Raw genomic sequence first — 18,695 nt, forward strand, 5'->3', positions numbered from 1 at the left:
GTATGATATATGATGATGGATTGATAGCTAAGGTAGATACTTTTTGCTAGTGTAGGAATTAAATTTTAATGTTTTGACTAAAATATATGAAAATTATAAATAATATGGTGGTCCCTGATTTAAAATATTATAGCTCAAAGTCAAAATAACTTTTAATGGCTTTTATTTGCAAAAGAGGTGGAAAGAATGAAAATAGAGAAATACAAAAAGGAATAGAGAAGATGTCTCTAGCCTATCACACTAAATGTTGCTTTGGTGCTCGAGTCAACCAGGCACAACTTGTTAACCCTCTCAACTGAAGTTAAACTCTCTCCGGAAGTCAGGAAAGGAAAGCCAGCTATTCACTCACCCACGTTCAGAACTAAATTGCTTGTCCCTGCTTCTTTCTGAACTTCCTTTTTTCCTCTTCTGTAAATATATGTTACAATGGACCTCCTTTTATTTCTGGGACAATCATATTACTAACTCTCTCCTTCCACTCCATATTTTGAAGCCAAGAGGACAAAAACAATTTGAATACAGATAGAGTATATTCAAGCAAAATTAATTTGGCCATATATCTGAACCTCTCTTTTGGGAGATGGGTATACCCTAGATCCATTCTTTGGAGACATTCTTTTTCCATTTTGAGAGTTCTTATGCTTTTCAAGGCCGGGGCCTAAAAAGAATAGTGTTGCCCTTGGAATCAGAAAGAACCGAGTTCAAATCCTGGCTCAGACACTTAACTTTGGGACTCCATTCAAATCACGTGTGCTTTCTCAGTTTTATCTTTCTTATATGTAAAATAATAAAATAAAATACTTACCTCCTAGGATTGATGAGGTAAGAGTATCAAGAGAGTTCATGTGTCAAACGCTAGTCATTATTACTATGATCATTATTATTATTTACAATGGCACTATCTTTGTATACATTTTTAACCTGGTTCTATTCACCTCAGTTGGCATCATTTCATACCACTCAGATTCTCTGAAATCATCTTTTTCTAAATTCATTTTTTGAAACTAATATTTTACCTTATTATTCCACAGTTTATTCGGTCATCCCCTTGGTTGTCTGAGACGATCTAAAGTACTACTTTAGAATCTAGTTCTTTGATTTTTTTTTTCCTTCTCCCTTTTAATCCTTTTGAATCAGGAAATTGTTTGTCTTGTGACTAGTTCCTTCTTCTTGTCCCCATCCCCGTGACCTCATTTATTTCCTTGTTGAATTTGATGTGTGTGTGCGCACACGCTCAAGTGCAAGCATGCAGGCATGTTCAAATCTCTTTTCTCTCTTTCCAATAAGAGTGAAATTCATCAGATGTCCACTTAACCTACCCCTTTCTCCATGTTTGTATAGTTTTCTCATTCACTCCAGTTTATGAGAAATAACAAATTGTAACCCAGCTTAACTCCTTTCTACATTAATGTATTCCTTTTACTCACTTCTCTTTCTCCTCTTTGGAAAATTAGAACAGAACTAGTTCACCCTCAGAAACTGTTTTCCTAATTAACTCTTCCAGTACCCTTTGAAGATGTTACCATTCTGGTGGGATTCTTGTTTGTTTTTTTTTCCTCCCCAATTAGACTGTCAGTTCTACAAGTAACATAACATATACATCTTCAGGTTGCTCAAATGAATTTACTTTTGCAGGTTTCACTGAACTCTTGTTGAATTCCAAAGTTCCTACTTCTTATCATTTCATCAGAGGTGCTTGGAAGACCTCTCATCCATTTAAAGTTTATTTTCTCCCATTGCTGTCACTGTGTTTTTTATTCTCCTGGTTCTACTTATTTCACTTTGCATCAGTACATAGAAGTCTTCCAGGTTTTTCTGAAACCATCCTGCTTGTCATTTCTTGTCATAAAACACCATAGTATTCCATCACATTAAAATACTAGAACTTGTTCAGCCTTTCCTCAATTGATGGGCATTCCCTTGGCTTATAATTTTTTGCTACCACAGAAATAACCACTATAAGTGTTTTGTACATAAGTGTCCTTTTCCCTTTAAACTTTTTGGAGTATAGACCTAATAGTGGTGTGCCTGGGTCAAAAGGTATGCACAGTTTTATAGTCCTTTTGGTATAGTTCCAAATTGTTTTTCATAATGAAGGGACCAATGCACAACTCCAGTAGTGTATGACTGTACCTATTTTTCCATATTCCTTCCAGCATTTGTGATTTTTCTGCCATCTTGCCCAGTTTGATGGGTGTTAGGTGGTAATTCAGAATTGTGATTTAGGGAATTTTTTCATATGACTTGGTAGCTTTTATTTCTTCCTCTGAAAACTGCCAATTCATATCTTTTGACCATTTATCAGTTGGAGAATGACTCTTATTTATATATTCATTTTTTTATAGTAAATTTTTCTTGGTTTGTGGGCCTTTTGGTAATTGTTCTTAGGAGAAACTATCAGATCTTGTGTGATCCTTACTATATTGTTCCTTGCTACTTGAACCACTTTCTTCTGAAAGCTTCCAGTATTTTTTCTTTGATGAGAAAGCTTTGGATTTTGGTTGTGACATTGTGAAAGTGATTGGTTAATTCTAAATAATTATTCTAATTACCTAATTTTATTAATTTAAATAATGTAAATATAGAAATATTTTTACTCTGTGTTCTGGTGGTAATAGATTGGATAGTTTTCACTTTCTTTAAATATAGCATTCAGGTGCCCAGCCTCCACCCCCCTTTTTTTCTATCAGAGTCCAATGACTTTCTATTTTACTGTAGTAAAAATCAGTCTTTTTTCAGACTTATAAAGTAACTCTGAAAAAGCAGAATTCCATAAAAAAAAACCTGACAATGCAGAATGTTTTTATTTCCTCATGTTATTATGCATTAGAAACAAATTAGAAAACTTTTTTTCCTTCCTAAACATCTGAATTTTAATGTCATCCAACAAAATACCAAAGATTATTTTACTAACATAGCATAATAGTGAATAGTATTAACCTCCTTTTTTTGTGTATGTGCTGAACAGCTGCAGTTAACTGGTATCTTTTGTGCCAGGGAACTTAGGGACAACTGTATTTGGCAGTGTACCTCTAACTAGATTGGGGATGAACATTATGGAGAATTAGGGAACATAGGAGAAAAAAGAAGTGCTTTTTTACTGCAGTTGATTCAGTTGTGCTGAGGGACAAGGTTAGTTCAACCCCTAACTCTCCCCTCTCCTTTCCCCAATTTTATGGATGAGGAAACTGAGATTCAATTAAGTAAGGCAGCTTAGCTGGGGTAAGTAGACCTGAGATTGGCTCCAAGTCTAGTTGTCTTTCAAGCATACCTGATGCCCTCACATACAGCCTCTCATTGATCCCTGACCTTTTGGTGCCATAGACAGCGATTTTAAATATCTCAGTTAAACTTTAGGGGTTTGATAGTAGTGTTCAAAATCCTACCTGGCAGCCACTTCCACTAGGAAACATTAATTCTTCATTTCTTTTCACCTGATAATCTCTCCTTTGCATAATCCATTCAGATTGAAAATTTGTTCCTCTCCTTATTTATAGTTCATCAAAGGATTCTTTTAAACTAAAGGATAAATTGCTAGTTTGCAACTGCTGAAATCACATTATAAATTCTGACGGCCTGGAAATAACAATGAATGGATATGTAAAGGTTGAAAGGCAAATTTCTTTTCAGTAAAGTTCATTTACCATTCTTTGGTCTTACTTATATTCTACTTCAGTAGGGTGAAGTAAGGATATTTCCGTGATCCTTCCAAATGTTATTTCTCTGAAGGTTATGGTGGTTTCACCATTATTCAAATGCATTTAAAAATGTTTTTATGCTGCTCTGATTTGTGTGTGTGTGTGTGTGTGTGTGTGTGTGTGTGTGTGTGTGTGTGTGTGTGTGATTTAAGCAAATTGATTATAATTTTAAAGAGATTCCTGTACCATTACTACCACCACCACCCCCCCCCCCCACACACACACACAGTTGTACTAACAATATCCCTAATTTACCCAGAGTATAGTATGTGGGATAACAGAAATATGTTTCCAGAGAAAAATCAATGGAATTTTATCTTTCTTGAAATTTTATTAGTTCTTCAAAATTTATCTTTATTTCCCTTATTTTTCTGTTTTTATTACAAATTTTATTTGCTATACTGAATGGAAGAAAACCAAGCCACTACAGAAATCAGAATGTCACTGAAATATTAGAGGTACAACAGGGGGAGATGGGCTGAGTCACTAATTGTGATAATATAACTGAAGTAATGATATTAAAGCTGTTAAAGGTATATATTTAATATGAATACATAGGGCAGAGAAGGCTCGCTGCATAGAGGGTTAGTAAAAAAACTACTATAGCTGAAAAAAGTGTGCTTTTCCTTCAGTGCCTCAAGAAGGAATCAAGCTGGATTATTTTATAATTATAGCCTATTTCTAATCTCCCTGGTAGTAACTGCTTTCTTCTACTTAAATGATTGCTTCCTCTGTCTACCATGATCCTCTGGTATACTTTTTATTTTTTATTTTAATTTTTATGTGCTATTTTATTTTTATTTATTTTGTTAAATACTTTCCAATTATATATTTTTTTTATTTTTAATATTTTCCCATAGTTACATGTTTCATATTCTTTCGCTCTCCCCCAAACCTCCCTGATGCACAATTCCACTGGGTTTTACATTTATCATTGATCAAGACCTAATTCCATATTATTGCTAGTTGGACTAGTTATCGTTTAGCGTCTAATAATATCCCCATCAGCCCATGTGATCAAGCAGTTGTTTTTCTTCTGTGTTTCTCCTCCCACAGTTCTTCCTCTGAATGTGGCTAGTTTTCTTTCTCATAAGTCCCTCAGCCTGGCTCTGGATCTTTGCATTGCTGCTAGTAGAGAAGTCCATTATGTTTGCTTGTCTGGTATACTTTTTAGATTATTTCCCTATAGCTGCTTTTCTTTTAGCTGCTGAGATATTACTTAATTCCACAGATCATTAATATGTCTAAGTTTATGTTCCTATCAAGATTGCTGCTCTTTTGTGGTCTCCATCTTTATCTCAACATGAACAAGATGAGCCTTTCTACATTATTAGTTAGCTCTTTATCTATTCCCAGACACAACACACTGTCTAGGTGATGAGGGTAGAGACTGTCACCCAAATCAAGCCATATGTGGCTTCCCCTTGAGGGCATTGTTCCTGAGGACCTGGACTTCTTCTGATGTACCCTCCCACCCCCCACCCCCACCCCAGGAATGAAGCTATCTTGGGGCAGTGTGGGAGGGAGTCCTATCCATTCAGGAATAATATATACTAAGAGGTAAAGTCCATGGATCTCTTGCCTGAGCTGTAAAAGTGATAGCCAAGATAGCCAGATAGGAGAAGATGAAAGAAGACAAAGCATCAGTTAGAGTTCCACTTGTAAACAATAAAAGATTGTTATATATGTTTCAAAGAGATTACGTTTGCTTCCCTAGAAATCTCATTGTTGCTGAAGGACAGGTTATAAGTGACTGAATTTCTCACTTCCAAACTTCAAACTCTTTTTCTTTTCATCCCCATCTCTTGCTATGTCTATTCCTAGTTTAATAGGAAGACCAATAGGTTCAGAATAAATTCTTGAATGAAAAGCCAATTATTAAGCACTTACTATGTGCCAAACATTTTTCTAATATGCAAATACAAAAACAAAGACAATTCCTACCATCCAGGATCTCACATTTTAATGGGGAGGAAAATATACCCTGGAAAGTAGTAGCCAGGGAGAGATAATTTGGCCCAGAAATCTGGAGTGTTGGTGATTGAAGTCCTACTTTGGAATGGTGGAAGACCTGAGCTCAAATCCCACTACTTAACTGTTTAACACTGGGCACTTCACCTTCCTAAAACAATCTCGGGCACTAGGTTTCTTCATCTCTAAAAAGAGGGATTTAGAGTACGTGTTGCCTATGATCCAAATCCCATCATAAGATAAATTGTAGCTAGAATATATTTACCTTTTTATCTGTTTGTTCAAATAGTCGAGGTGATGGTAGGTGATTTTAACTATACCCACTATCTATACTGGAAAAATTAATTTTTAGGCAAATCATTAAAGATAGGATTGTGAAATAGCTCCTCCTCTTTAAATATGCCTTTCAAAGCAATTTATGAGTATTCTATTCTCTTCTACCCCCCAATGCCACAATCTTCAAAGTTAGGCAGTCATGGCTAGTTGGATAGTCATGAAGAAATTAAGGGATAGAACATTAATTGATTACGGACATACTAGCCAGTTCTGCACTTAGGGTTAAACTATGAAATTTAATTCAGCAGATATTTGTTCAAGTCCTTTTATGTGTAAAAGCTCCCCTTTTTTTTCCCATAGAGCCCACCTTTCCCCTTCTGCTAGTCCCTCTTGTTTTAAGGTTCTTTGTTCCTGTATTATAAGTGTTTTTTGAAAATGCTGATTATAGTTGGTCTGTGGTCCATTCTGATATAGACATCCTTCTTCTTGGGCTTTAGAAAAAATGAAGCGTAACAAATAACGTTAAATCCAGGTCCATTAAGTGGCTTATTGGCCTCATATGGGGTAGTCAGCCACTGAAACGCACTTATAACAAGGACAATAATCTCTAGACCAAAACAGGTTTTTTTCTCAAGTAGAAAATTGTTTTCCATTAGGGTCATTTGCTTCTCTGTGATATATTTTTTAAGTATTCTCTAATATATTGTGCTGAATTTAGACTTCAAAAGGACTTTTACATGAAGACCAAGGACTCCTTGGGAAAAATGAATAAATAGGGTCAAAGGTAAAGTCTTCTTAGAGTTTAAAACTAAAGCAATGATAAGGCTATAAATGACTAATTCTTACACTTTGGGAAGACATTAGTAAAAGGGTAGGAAGTACTTTAGGAGTTATGGTTGTAGAAGAGAAGTGGAGGATCAAGATCATAAAACAGGCCAACATTATAAATTGTTATGGTTTAGAGAGGCTTTAGGGGAGGCGGCATGTATTTGGGAGGGGGTGATTCCACAGGAAACAAAACAAACTAGGAAAATGAAAAACAGTCAAAAGTGTTTTTATTATCATAGTTTTAAGTTTAAGATTAGATATAGTAGTAGAGAGATTTTATTAAACCTGACCAAAGGTCAGTTATTATTATAAAGAGTCTCATATCTGGTTAAAATTCTTAGTGGGCTTTAAAAAGGAAGAGAAGGAAGCTAGATGGCTCAGTGGATTGAGAGCCAGGCCCAGAGATCGTAGATCCTAGGTTCAAATTTGATCTCAGACACTTCTCAGCTATGTGACTCTGGGCAAGTCACTTATCCCCCAGTTGTCTAGCCCTTACCACTCTTCTGCCTTAGGACCCATACATAGTATTGATTGTAAGATGGAAGGTAAGGGTTTAAAAAAAAAAGCAAAGGAAGGACTAGATAGCTAAGAGGAATTTTCATTTTTCATTAAAATTATAATGTACATATAGATGATAGTAATGAACACTCATGTCATTTCTGTAGTACAAAGTCTGTATTTTTGTAAAGGTTTCTGGAATAGGAAGGTTTATCCGAATTTACTTTTTAGAATTTTGTTAGACACCAGGTCTAAGGATTTTTTAACAGACTCCAAGGCTTGCCTTTAGAGAGTAGTAAACATTAGAGTCACAGAAATCATCAGCAGTACTTTCATTTCCTCTCTATGTATTCCATGAGTTTCTTCATTGATCATTGGCATCTTAAAATGTCAGAGATATAAGAGATTTGAATATTCTCCCAGTCTTCTCATTTTAAAAATAAAATAAGTCAAAGTACTTTTTGAGTTTGGCTCTACCAGAGCCCAAGAAAGAGAAATTACAACCTTTAATTTTTTTTTTCCAGCAAAGACTAGATTATTAAATACATTGTTAAGTGTGCTATTAAATAATTTTAAGTGCTTAGGTCAGGTTCTTTTGATTGAGGGTAAAGGTACATTTATTCAAATTCCCTCATATACAGATTTAAGGAATTAATGAATTATCTAGTTGCACATGAGCACTCTGAATGACTGAAAGGTTATGTCTGTGTGTTCATAGCCCCCTATATCAGGACATCAGCCAGTTAAGTATCTTTTTAATTTGGAAAGATTCAACATAATTCATGTATTAAGTTGCTTATTATTTCCAATTTAAATGTTAATGTTTTGGAATACTGTTGTTAATTTGACCATTTTGTTTTCCCCTGAAACATGATTAAATATTCTCAAGAATGATTTTGTTACTCAGGGCCAGAATAGATCATATCCTTGATTATATAATGTAAGGCAAAGGGAAAAACCTGATTCATTGAACTTAATTTGATTTGCAAAAGCGTTACCTCAGTTTATCTGTTAACTGAAAGACATTTGTATCACACCAGAGTTTGCTGTCCTAAAGCCTAATTCTTGAAATCTGTTGTCAGTTTTCCTGGCCTTTTATCCTTTGATCTAGTCATTCCACAAATTTTGATCAAGTACCTTCTACTCTAGACCATTGTACATTGCTTTGTGAAGGATGTGAGTTAAGATATTATAATTGCTCATGACTTAGCTTTTATAACAGCACTTTTCTTCATGAGAAACTGGGAAGTGTTTGCAATGCATCATTTGATTTGCTGTGAGTACAGCAGCATTGATTTCATTTATAGTTCATGTATCTGGAACTCTCAGTTAGTTATTTGGTTAAATTGGCTAAGATCCAAGAAGTAAGCTAAAAAGGACTCCAAAGGCCCAAAGTTAATATCCACAAAACTTATGCACCATAGGTAGAGAAGTTTCTCAGATCTTCCTGCCCGGGTGGTCCTAAATATCATCTGGTTTCCTAGGTAGTGATTGATTAGAAAGAATTAAGACAGGTGAGGGGTGGGAAGAAGAAATGACTAAAGGCAAAGACACAAAACCCCAGTGGTCTGCAGTCTTTTAACACAGAGGTAAGCTCTATATTTGGGTCAAACATCTGTTACAAGATAGGCAAGACAAGAGTATAGTAGCCTTATTTAAATGATCCTATTTCAGAAGATAGCGAAATCTCTTTAATACATTTTAGAAGAGTTCCAGTTTAGATAGCTAAAATAACAGAAAATGGATTTGCTCAAAGATGTTAGCAATAATTATATATATGGAAATTTCACTTATTCAGAACATCTGCTCTTGATAATGCTGGATAAACGAGACATTGTTCTATTTTTAATATGAATAAATTAGCAAAGTCATAAGGTAGTCACTTTATTATGATATCTTTTCTAGAAATCTATATGGTATAGTCTGAGAGCCCTCAGAAGGCCGCTTATTTGCCCAGGGGTGGCCAAATAGTGTTGGTATCTTGCTTATTGTGAAAATAGAGAGTGTGCTTTAACTCCTTCATAATGGAAGTCCCAATACTTTTTAAAAATCAATAAAGGCATTTATTTGGAGCAGAAATGGAAATATAAAACATTAGGAGAATTCTCAGTATCTATTTCTCAAATAGCAAGTTCTAATTCAAAGCCTTAGAGGTGGCTGATGGTGCAAAATAGATAGGATAGTGGATCTGTGTTCAGGAAGAACTAAGTTCAAATTCAGCTTCAGATATTTACTTAGCTCTTTGATCCTGGACAAGTCACTTCTCCTCTGTTTGCCTATTTCCTCAACTATAAATGGGGGATAATGAGATATTCGTAGTCAGTATTTAATATGATACCTGATCCATTGTGGTCATGTCCAACTCTTTGTGACCTCATTTGTGGTTTTTTTTTGGCAAATATTACTGGAGTGGTTTACTATTTCCTTCTCTGACTCATTTTTCAGATGAGGAAATGGAGGCAAACCCTGTTAAGTGACTTGTCCAGAATCATCTAGTTAGTAAGTGTCTAAGGCCAGATTTGAACTCAGGCCCTCCTGACTCCAGACCGGGTGCTCTTATCTACTGTACCATCTAGTTGCCTCCCTTGGCACATATTAGGTGCTTTATCCCCTTCCCTTCTACCTATAACATTTCTGTGGGTTATACTTCAGACTTTTTTATACCTGGCTGACAGTGTGGGAAAGTATTCAAGATTTTTAAGTGCCTATGCTATGTACATAGCCAGAATGCAAGACAATGAAAAATAGCTCATAAGTTCAGAGAACTTTTTTACATTCTATTTCCATTCACAAAAGATGTCTTCCAGAAAAAAAATGAAATTCTCTAAACTTAACATGAGCAGACTAGGGAAAATCATCCCAAAAAGTAAGAGATAAATCTGCACCAAGATAGAAGAGATAAAATCTGAACACTGAATTGATTCCTCACCTGATGGAGTACACTTTTATGCCATGCATCAAGAGCCATGTTCTTCAGGAATTTTTAGGGTTTAGATAGAAAACCAAAAAGAGAGAATGTAAACTTCCTAGTTCACACTTGTCACAGGATTGCCAGAAGATTTCTTATAATTAATTTGAAAATTGAGAACAGAGGGATGATTTCATGAAAGATGTCATCATCATAAAAATTATTGCTCTGCACCAGGCATTCTAACAATGGATTCTATTATGAAGGAGTTTATGATTTTATACAAAAAGCCATTGATAAATCGAATAAAACTTCTTGGAAATATTGGCAATGAGAAAACTTGGCTAAGCAGGACCATTATATTAAACATATTTAGGATGCTTTTCTCTCAGCAAATCCCAGACGTGCTGAAAGTTATCTTGCTAAACCTTGCTGCCTTGTCGCCACTACATTTACTTTTTCCCCGGTATGAAGTCATTTCTATATACATCATATAAATTCCCCATTAAAACTCAAGAAGCTTATCATGGCTTAGTTTATAGATGCTTTCAAAATAAAGGGTTCTGGTATAACATAAAAATTACCCAAAATTAGAGATTTTCTTTAGATGACTGAGAAAATGCCACAATGACCTAATGTTAATAGTATTAATAGCCAACATTTATATAGTACTTACTATGTGCTAGTAGGCACTGAGCTAAGCAGTTTATAAATATTATTGTATTTGTTCCCATACAACCACCCTGGGAAATAGGTGCTATTATTATCCTCATTTTACAGATGAGGAAACTGGGGCAAACAGAGGTGAAGCGAATTGTCCAGGGTCACCCCACCAGTAAGTGTCTAAAACTGGATTTGAACTCAGGCTTTCCTGACTCCAAGTCCCACACTTTTTCAACTGTGCCACCTCACTGCCTCACAAATTCAGAATTAAATCCTGGGAGTCAGACACTTTGGGTTGTAAGTCTGCCTTTGTATTAACGTCTCAGAAGGCAGTTCATTGCATTGTTGTTATCAACTAACAGACTGTGTTGAAAAAAAATTATATATATATGTATACACACACACACACACACATATATATATATATGAATACCACTTGTGAAATACAAACCCTAAGATTTATCATAATTTTGTCATGTATTAAATTATTAGAGTACTAGGGCTTCATTTTCAAATTGGCTGTTTATTTCTGAGCCTGATAATCTGTTTGCCTAAGTGTGTCAGCAAGCCATACTGATAGAATTGCTGTCTTTAAATGGCAATGTTAAGGCAATTTCATATTTAGTAATCATTTTCATGAACATGGAGCAGAGATATTTCTGAGCAACCCTTTTGAAAGAATGAAGGATGTTCTGTAATGATAGAGAATGTAAGTGAAATAATTTTGAAAATCAGGATTATTTAAGCATATTGTTTGGAATTTTCAAAAGAAGTGGTTTTGTCCTTTTCTTCTTTTGTATCTGGTAGACCACTCCTTTTGATAATTTTGAATTAGGTGTGAGTGAATCCTGACACACCTACTTATTAATCAACAACAAGGGCAAGTCCCTCGGCTTTCTGGACTTCATTCAGTTTCCTCATTCATCAAATGAGGGGTTTGGGCTGAATGACCTAAGGTTTCTCTTAATTCTGAGACAGAGCTCTGGTTTATTAACTTTAATTTTGTGAATGCTGTAATCCACCAGCAAGTAAATCTAAGGAAGCAAACTTAGTTCAGCTAACCACCTGAACTTATTACTTTGGTCATCATTCTAAGCCATATCCATTAGAAATGAATTCTGGCTATTTTGACAAATGAGTGGAATTAAGGTTCAGTAATAATACATTTTTTTCTTCTTCTTTTTTGAAACTAACTTGACTTTATTGACTATTTTTCTCTCTATCTGTCTAGTGAGGACCCAGCAGAGACCATAACAGTAGATTCTAACAATCAGCCGAAGTCACCACTGGAAAAGTTTATGGTCAGATTGTGTACCCATCATCAGAAGCAGTTCATTCGTGTTCTAAACGACCTCTACACAGAAGTGCAGCCAGGGACTGAAGGCCAGCGATTTCCTGATTCTGAAACGATGGATCTTTCTACTTGCAGTCCTGGGTGTGGTCAGCTAAGCACTGAAAACCAGGAAAAGGGAACTATTTGTTTTGACCTGAAGTCCCCTTCTGCAGATTTACTCGTAGACCGAACAGCATGTCAAGGGTCCCCTTGTTTTACAGGGCCAACCCTGAAGGAGCCTGCTGAAATGAAATCCTTAGACAGAAAAGAGAATTCTTTCACTGTTATCAAAAAAGATTCTTCTGAACTTCCAACTACTAAAGCCAATTCTGGTGGTCCAAAGGATAGTTCTACTCTTGGATACCTCACTGCATCTAATTCTTCCTCATTTAACTCCCACCATGTTTCTAAATGCCCAGAAGGGCAAACTACTGGACAAGAGAGTGACGTTAGTGTTAAAAAATCTGAGGATGAAAAAGACCAGATACAAAGCACAGCGTTAGTAGAAGGTTTTATTGCTGTAAAAGTGGCAAATGTGAATAGTACTGAGGATGGAGACAGTTGTATGGTTTCTCAAAAGAACTTATTCAGAGCTTTACCAGAAGAGACTTGGGACTCAGGGTTTATGGGAAGCTCACCTAGAACTGCTGACAAAGAGAATGCTTTACAATGTAGCTCAAAATCATCTTTGCACCAGGATTTAGAGGAAAATGAACAAGATACAAGGCCAAAGCAGGAAAATCATCTCCACATGCTAGGAAGGAATAAGGCAGGCTGCCATTTACATCCTGGTGACAAGGGCCAATTTGATAATTCCAAAGATGTTTGGTTATCACCAAGCTCTATGCCAGGTCTACACAAAACATCCATTGGACATTCACGAACAAAAATTATATCAGCCTCCATTAAAACAGCTCGGAAAAGTAAAAGAACTTCAGGTTTGAGAATTAACGATTATGATAACCAGTATGATGTTGTCTATATCAGCCAACCCATAACTGAGTGCCACTTTGAGAGTCAGAGATCAATATTATCTTCTCGGAAGACAGCAAGAAAGAGCACTCGAGGATATCTTTTTAATGGAGACTGTTGTGAACTACCAACTGTCCGCACATTGGCTAGAACACGAGGTGAGGACAGAAGCAGCTACTCAGCTCTGCAAACAGAGGCCTCAGGCACTTCCAAACAGGCCCAGACAATTTCAGACAATGGATCCACAGGAGATATAGAGATCCTTGGAGAAGACCCTGAAGGACACAGTGAGGAAAGAATTCCTCTCAAGGAAGTGTTCCAAGACTCTGCATCAAAAAATGACTCTGAGGAGTCTGAAGCTTATTCTGCTATTGATGACACTGAAGTACAAACTGAACCCAATCAAGTCAGTTTTCTGAGTTCTGAAGAAACTACAACTGCAAAGTCTCCTCTTTCTCTTGTCCGTAAAGAGAAGGTACTAGAAGGCAATTCTGATACCATAGAAAATGGCTCACCTTTGCATATGGGGGACCAATTACAAACTGAACTATTAGGCAATAGTGAGGTGAGTGTTCCAACCCTGGAAATGGATAGCTGCACTGACCACTCTCCTGAGAGCATTCTTGAAGAGAATAGTGACACTATTAGTGCCTCAAGGCCTCATTCTCCTTCTGAAACTCTTACCAGAGAGGAAAGTCTTGTTTGCTCTAAAAATCAGGCTTCCCCTGGTGACTTGAATCTGGATCCCCTTGCAGATTTGGAAAGTGTTGATAGAAATCAAAGCATTAATATTGAAACTAAAATTGAAAACCCTCAAGAGCAAGATGAAAATCAACACAAACAAGTTGAAGTTGTGCATACTAATATAAATCTTGATGAAGTTGAGGAAAGTGAGGCAACAGATGATACAAATAAACTAGAGAATGAAGAGCAAAGTGATGATAAACAGTCTTCAGAAACAGAGGATTGTGATCAAAATATTCATTCAGAAGAGAATTCAGACAAGAAGAAAAAGAAAGGTAAAAAAGCCCTTGTGGCCTCTGATAGGTGCTTAAGAAGTCAACTTTCAGATACACCAACTGCTTTCCAGCTTCCTTGTCTTCAAATCAAGGTTTCTAAAAGTCCTGGTGCAAAACGTCCTAAGAGAGAAGTGTACCTAGACGGAGCAGCCTCTGTACATTTCCCAACTGATTGCTTCCATAAAACACTGTTGAAGAATATTGGAAATACAAACACCGATGAGAAGGATCTTGAGCAAAAGGACGGTGAAGGGAATGGAATAACCACCAGACAGACTTTTAAAAGTGTGATAGCAAAAGAAGTCAGAGTTACCAGAGGAGAAGAAACTTCATCTCAAAGTAATAACCCCATCATCACAACTAACCTGGACCCACAAGGAGAGAGGCTTGCCATCTGTGAACAGACTAATTCTGCCACTGGAAATGTTCACCTTCTTGCAGAAAGCAGTCCCTGTAAGGAGGACACAAAACAATCAGAAAAAGAATCTGTGAGCAACCCTGCAAAAGATTTAGAGGGAGTTGTCAATGTGGTAGACAGCGAAAATATAAAACTTAGTGATAAGCCATCTAGTCTGTGTGCATTACCAAGTGACAGAGGGGAAAGCAATGGTACAACCCTAAAATCATCCATGAAACAGAAAAGGCTCACCTCTCCCACCTATAACCTAAGACATGCTCATACAGTGGACTCTTCAGATACTGTTAAACCTACTGCAGGAAAGGATGTTGTGCTGGTAAATTCAGTGCCAGAAGAAAACCAAGCTTCAGACACTGATGATTCCATGGAATTGAAAGATATGGACACGCTGGTGGATGATCAGCCAAAGTTTGTGGAATGGTGTGCTGAAGAAGAGAATCAGGAACTCATTGCGGACTTCAATGCCCAGTACCTTAGAGTTCAGAAAGGCTGGATCCAGCTAGAGAAAGAAACCCAGCCCACACCGAAGGTGAAGAATAAGTCAGACAAACTGAAAGAGATCTGGAAAAGTAAGAAAAGATCACGCAAATGTAAGGGCCCATTAGAAGTTCAGAAGCTTTCCCCTGTTCAGATGCTATTCATGAAGCCTTTTAAACTGTCTAATGTTTGTCAGTGGTTCTTAGAGACAACTGAAACAAAATCACTTGTAATTGTGAAGAAACTCAATACTCGTCTCCCAGGAGATGTACCCCCAATCAAAAGCCCCCTCCAGAAAACTTCCTCTTCCAATCAGTATCCTAGTTCACAGCAGGCTGAGCGCTTGAAAAAACACTTAAAAAAATTTCCTGGGGCCACACCTGCTAGAAATAATTGGAAAACTCAAAAACTCTGGGCCAAGCTCCGAGAAAATGCTGATAAAATGGAGTCACCGGAGTCTACCACTGTCAGCCTTGGATCTCACTCTGAAGCCAGTTTGGAGTCCAAGGAAGAAAGAACTAGCCAGCCTTCTTCTAACTTGCCTACACCAGCAAGCACTCGAATCTTAAGAAAATATTCTAATATTAGAGGAAAGCTCCGAGCCCAACAACGTTCAATAAAGAATCAGAAGACAGAAAGTTCATTTGATCTCCCTATAGAAAATAAACAGAATCGGAAAAGTGTTTGCATTAACCCTTTAATGTCTCCTAAGCTTGCTTTGCAAGTCAGTACAGATGGATTTCCTGGGAAGTCTTCAAGTGCTGAAGGATCCCGAGGAAGGAAAGGGAAGTCTGATTTCTTACCTAAAGTAGAAGGTCAACAGAACAAAAAGAAGAAAACATCCAGTGAGAGCAGCAGCCTGCAAGACAGTGCTACTTCCTCTAGCAAGGACCGATTGCAAGTAAAGAAAGCCAGTAAAGCAAAACATTTAGAAACATCCTCCAAAGCTCCTGCTAACAAGAAAAGGCCTTCATCAGATAAGACTAACAAGCTGGCCAAAAAGACATCCTTGAAAGAGAAAAAGAGTAAGAAAGTCACAGACAAGGCTTCAGGAAAGAGCCACCTTCCCCTCCGGAAAGGAAAAGAGAATACTCATAAAAAGCCTCCCCAAACCCAACCCAACCCTCGAGAGAAACTCTCCAAATCTCCAAAGCAGAAAGTTGCTGGTGAGACCCCTTCCAGACCACAAAAATCTTCTCACAAAAAGCAGAATAGTGGAAAAACCAAGAATAACAAATCATCCATGAAGAAAACCCAGGAAAGCATCATGGCCCAGAGAAAACGAAAGCTTCGGGCAAAACTGGACTATTCCCATAGCAAGAGAAGACGCCTGGAGGCCAAGTGACAAAGAATGGGAGCCAGTTTTAAGCTGTTCTATGACAGCAACCCTTTATTTTGCATTAACTCAACCTCTGCTTTTATAAGCTGTAGCAAGCCTTTAAAATCTGCAGTTAAAGGAAACCACCCACAATTTTAGGCATCAGAAAACAATGTCTGAGATGGAGAAAGGAACTTACTTTCTCCTCTATAGCTGAGAAAGAGAGTTATTAATTACTTTCTGAATGTTCCTTGGATTTTAAACTTGGAACCAGGCAGTTTTAGTTTAAAAGTACAGTGCCTTATTTATCCTTTTTTTTTTAAATAAAAAAAAAGCTAATCTGTATGATTAAAGGCTTGCATTTTATACTTGATGCACAAGCACTTGTACTGTAGCAGAAATGACTACCATCAAGCCCCTGAAGTAGTTTTCCAGCAGCCTTTCAGTGGTGTCTCTGTTTGAACATTTGTTCCTCTTTGAAAACCTCTTGGTGTTCCTTCCCTCCCACTCTTTTTTGGGTTATAATTTTACCTCTGTGGTAAAGCAGAACCAAAATCGTTTTGGATGGTGTGAAGACTCTAGGGGGAGGGGTCTGTTGCCCTTTAATTAAACATTATCCTATTTGTTAACTTTTTTTTAAACTTATCATATAATTGTTGGTCACTTCTGTGGACTTTGAGTTTTTAAAATTTCATACCATGTATTCTCATCATTGAACCCCTCTTAAAATCCACGTGGCACAAGAAGTTGAGAATTTGTTTGTAGCCTCAGGCTTTGCTGCCCATTCTTCAGTATCGGTCATCTTCCTTGATTTGGGGTCTTATAGCCTGACTTTCCTCCTAATAGTTTCTCTGATTCCCAAAACAATCTAAACTTTTTTTCCTCTGTCCACTTGTAATAATATTGTTAGGATCAAACCAGCCATTTTTATTTTCTCTCTTGTCCAAAGTCCTTCCAAGGCTCAGCTTTGTGTATGCCCAGCATGTGGGCACACAGTAATGAACATGCCTCAGTTCCAATTTTCAATTTGTTATTGGTGTTTTCCCCACATGATGATGTGTTCATGGCATCAGTATTGTGCAGTCGAATAGAACAAGATGCCTCTTCATCATTGTCCCCCTATTTTAGAAATAGACATTTGAAGATCTAACCAGTGTAACCTGCGAGATAATGTCAAGGGTTAGCGTCCTTCTCCCCCAGAGGGAACCACTAAGTGAATCAGCTGCTACAATTCAAACAAACAAACAAATCCACCTCCTTTGGACTAGTCAGCCAGCCCTTCCCATGCAGGCTCTTCCTTCAGTGGCTCCCAGTCCAGCCACTGGTGTCTTTAACAAAAATCCTTTTTACTTCTTCAATGTAAGCCTCTGGAAAGAGGAAGGGAGCACACATTGGCTATAATTCTGTGCCTCTCATGTTGCTTCTCTGCAAAACCAGAACATTTCCCATTGAGCTACTGCAAATGAAAGCTGAATTGTGGAAGACGTTTCCATGTTTTTACTTCCTTTGCAACACCTGAAAAGGGTACCCTATGGGTGTCCGTTTGAAGAACAGTTACCCATTCTGAGATGTTCACTATCTCTGGACATAAAACTAGTTTGTCTTTTTTATATGCCCTTCACTCAAATCAAGATAAGAGGCATTTCTATGACGTCTGGAAAGATGCATTCTACTTAATGCTAGCAACTGGTAGAGGTACAATAAAGAAGAAGGGAGTGACAGGCACTTGATTCACCCAACCTGGAGGGGTGTGCTGAACTTCAAAGATTCCAAGACTTGTAATAGGGGTTTGGAAGGAATAACCTTTGTTCATTAGTCTATAAGATATAGATTGTGTTTATTCTTTGAAAAAATCCCTGTGCTTAGCTACTTGCGAGCTACTGACATTAATGAAGTTGCCAAGTGTACATTTTAATAGTCCTTCCCTCCCCCTTGCCCCCCAACACTGAGGTGCATGAAAATAGGGACACAGTTGTAGTGTTTTTTTAAGAGTGTTTATTTTTCTTAAATCTCTTACAAAAATATTGATGAAGAGAATTTAATCATGATTTAAATAGTCCTTCATTTACCTCTGCCAGGTGCATCTTCCCCTAGTAGAAATATATCTGGTTTGGATTTGTTTTGGTTTTTTTAGCTATACATATCCCATTTTTGCAGGAGCTGAAATAAGGCAGAGAAGCATGGAGTAATGGGGTAAATGGAGAGGACTTTACATAGACTTTCTTTCAAATTTTATTTGGAGATTTTAAATCTTATTTGGAGATTTCATCATTTTCTGTTTTCCTATTCTGGGCTATTCTTGGAAAATGTGTGTAT

General features: G+C 37.1%; 1 protein-coding gene across 1 annotated transcript in view; it reads left to right on the forward strand.

The window, feature by feature from the left end:
- Positions 1-16,979, forward strand: part of LCOR (ligand dependent nuclear receptor corepressor) — a 49,846-nt gene extending 32,867 nt beyond the window's left edge. Inside the window, exon 4 of the mRNA XM_044665732.1 lies at positions 12,074-16,979. Within this exon, the coding sequence (XP_044521667.1) occupies positions 12,074-16,406 (4,333 nt within the window). The 3' untranslated portion in view covers positions 16,407-16,979. The remainder of the gene's footprint in view (positions 1-12,073) is intronic.
- The last annotated feature ends 1,716 nt before the right edge of the window (positions 16,980-18,695 follow it).

This window comes from Gracilinanus agilis, chromosome 2, assembly GCF_016433145.1.
Source record: "Gracilinanus agilis isolate LMUSP501 chromosome 2, AgileGrace, whole genome shotgun sequence".
Taxonomy (NCBI): domain Eukaryota; kingdom Metazoa; phylum Chordata; class Mammalia; order Didelphimorphia; family Didelphidae; genus Gracilinanus; species Gracilinanus agilis.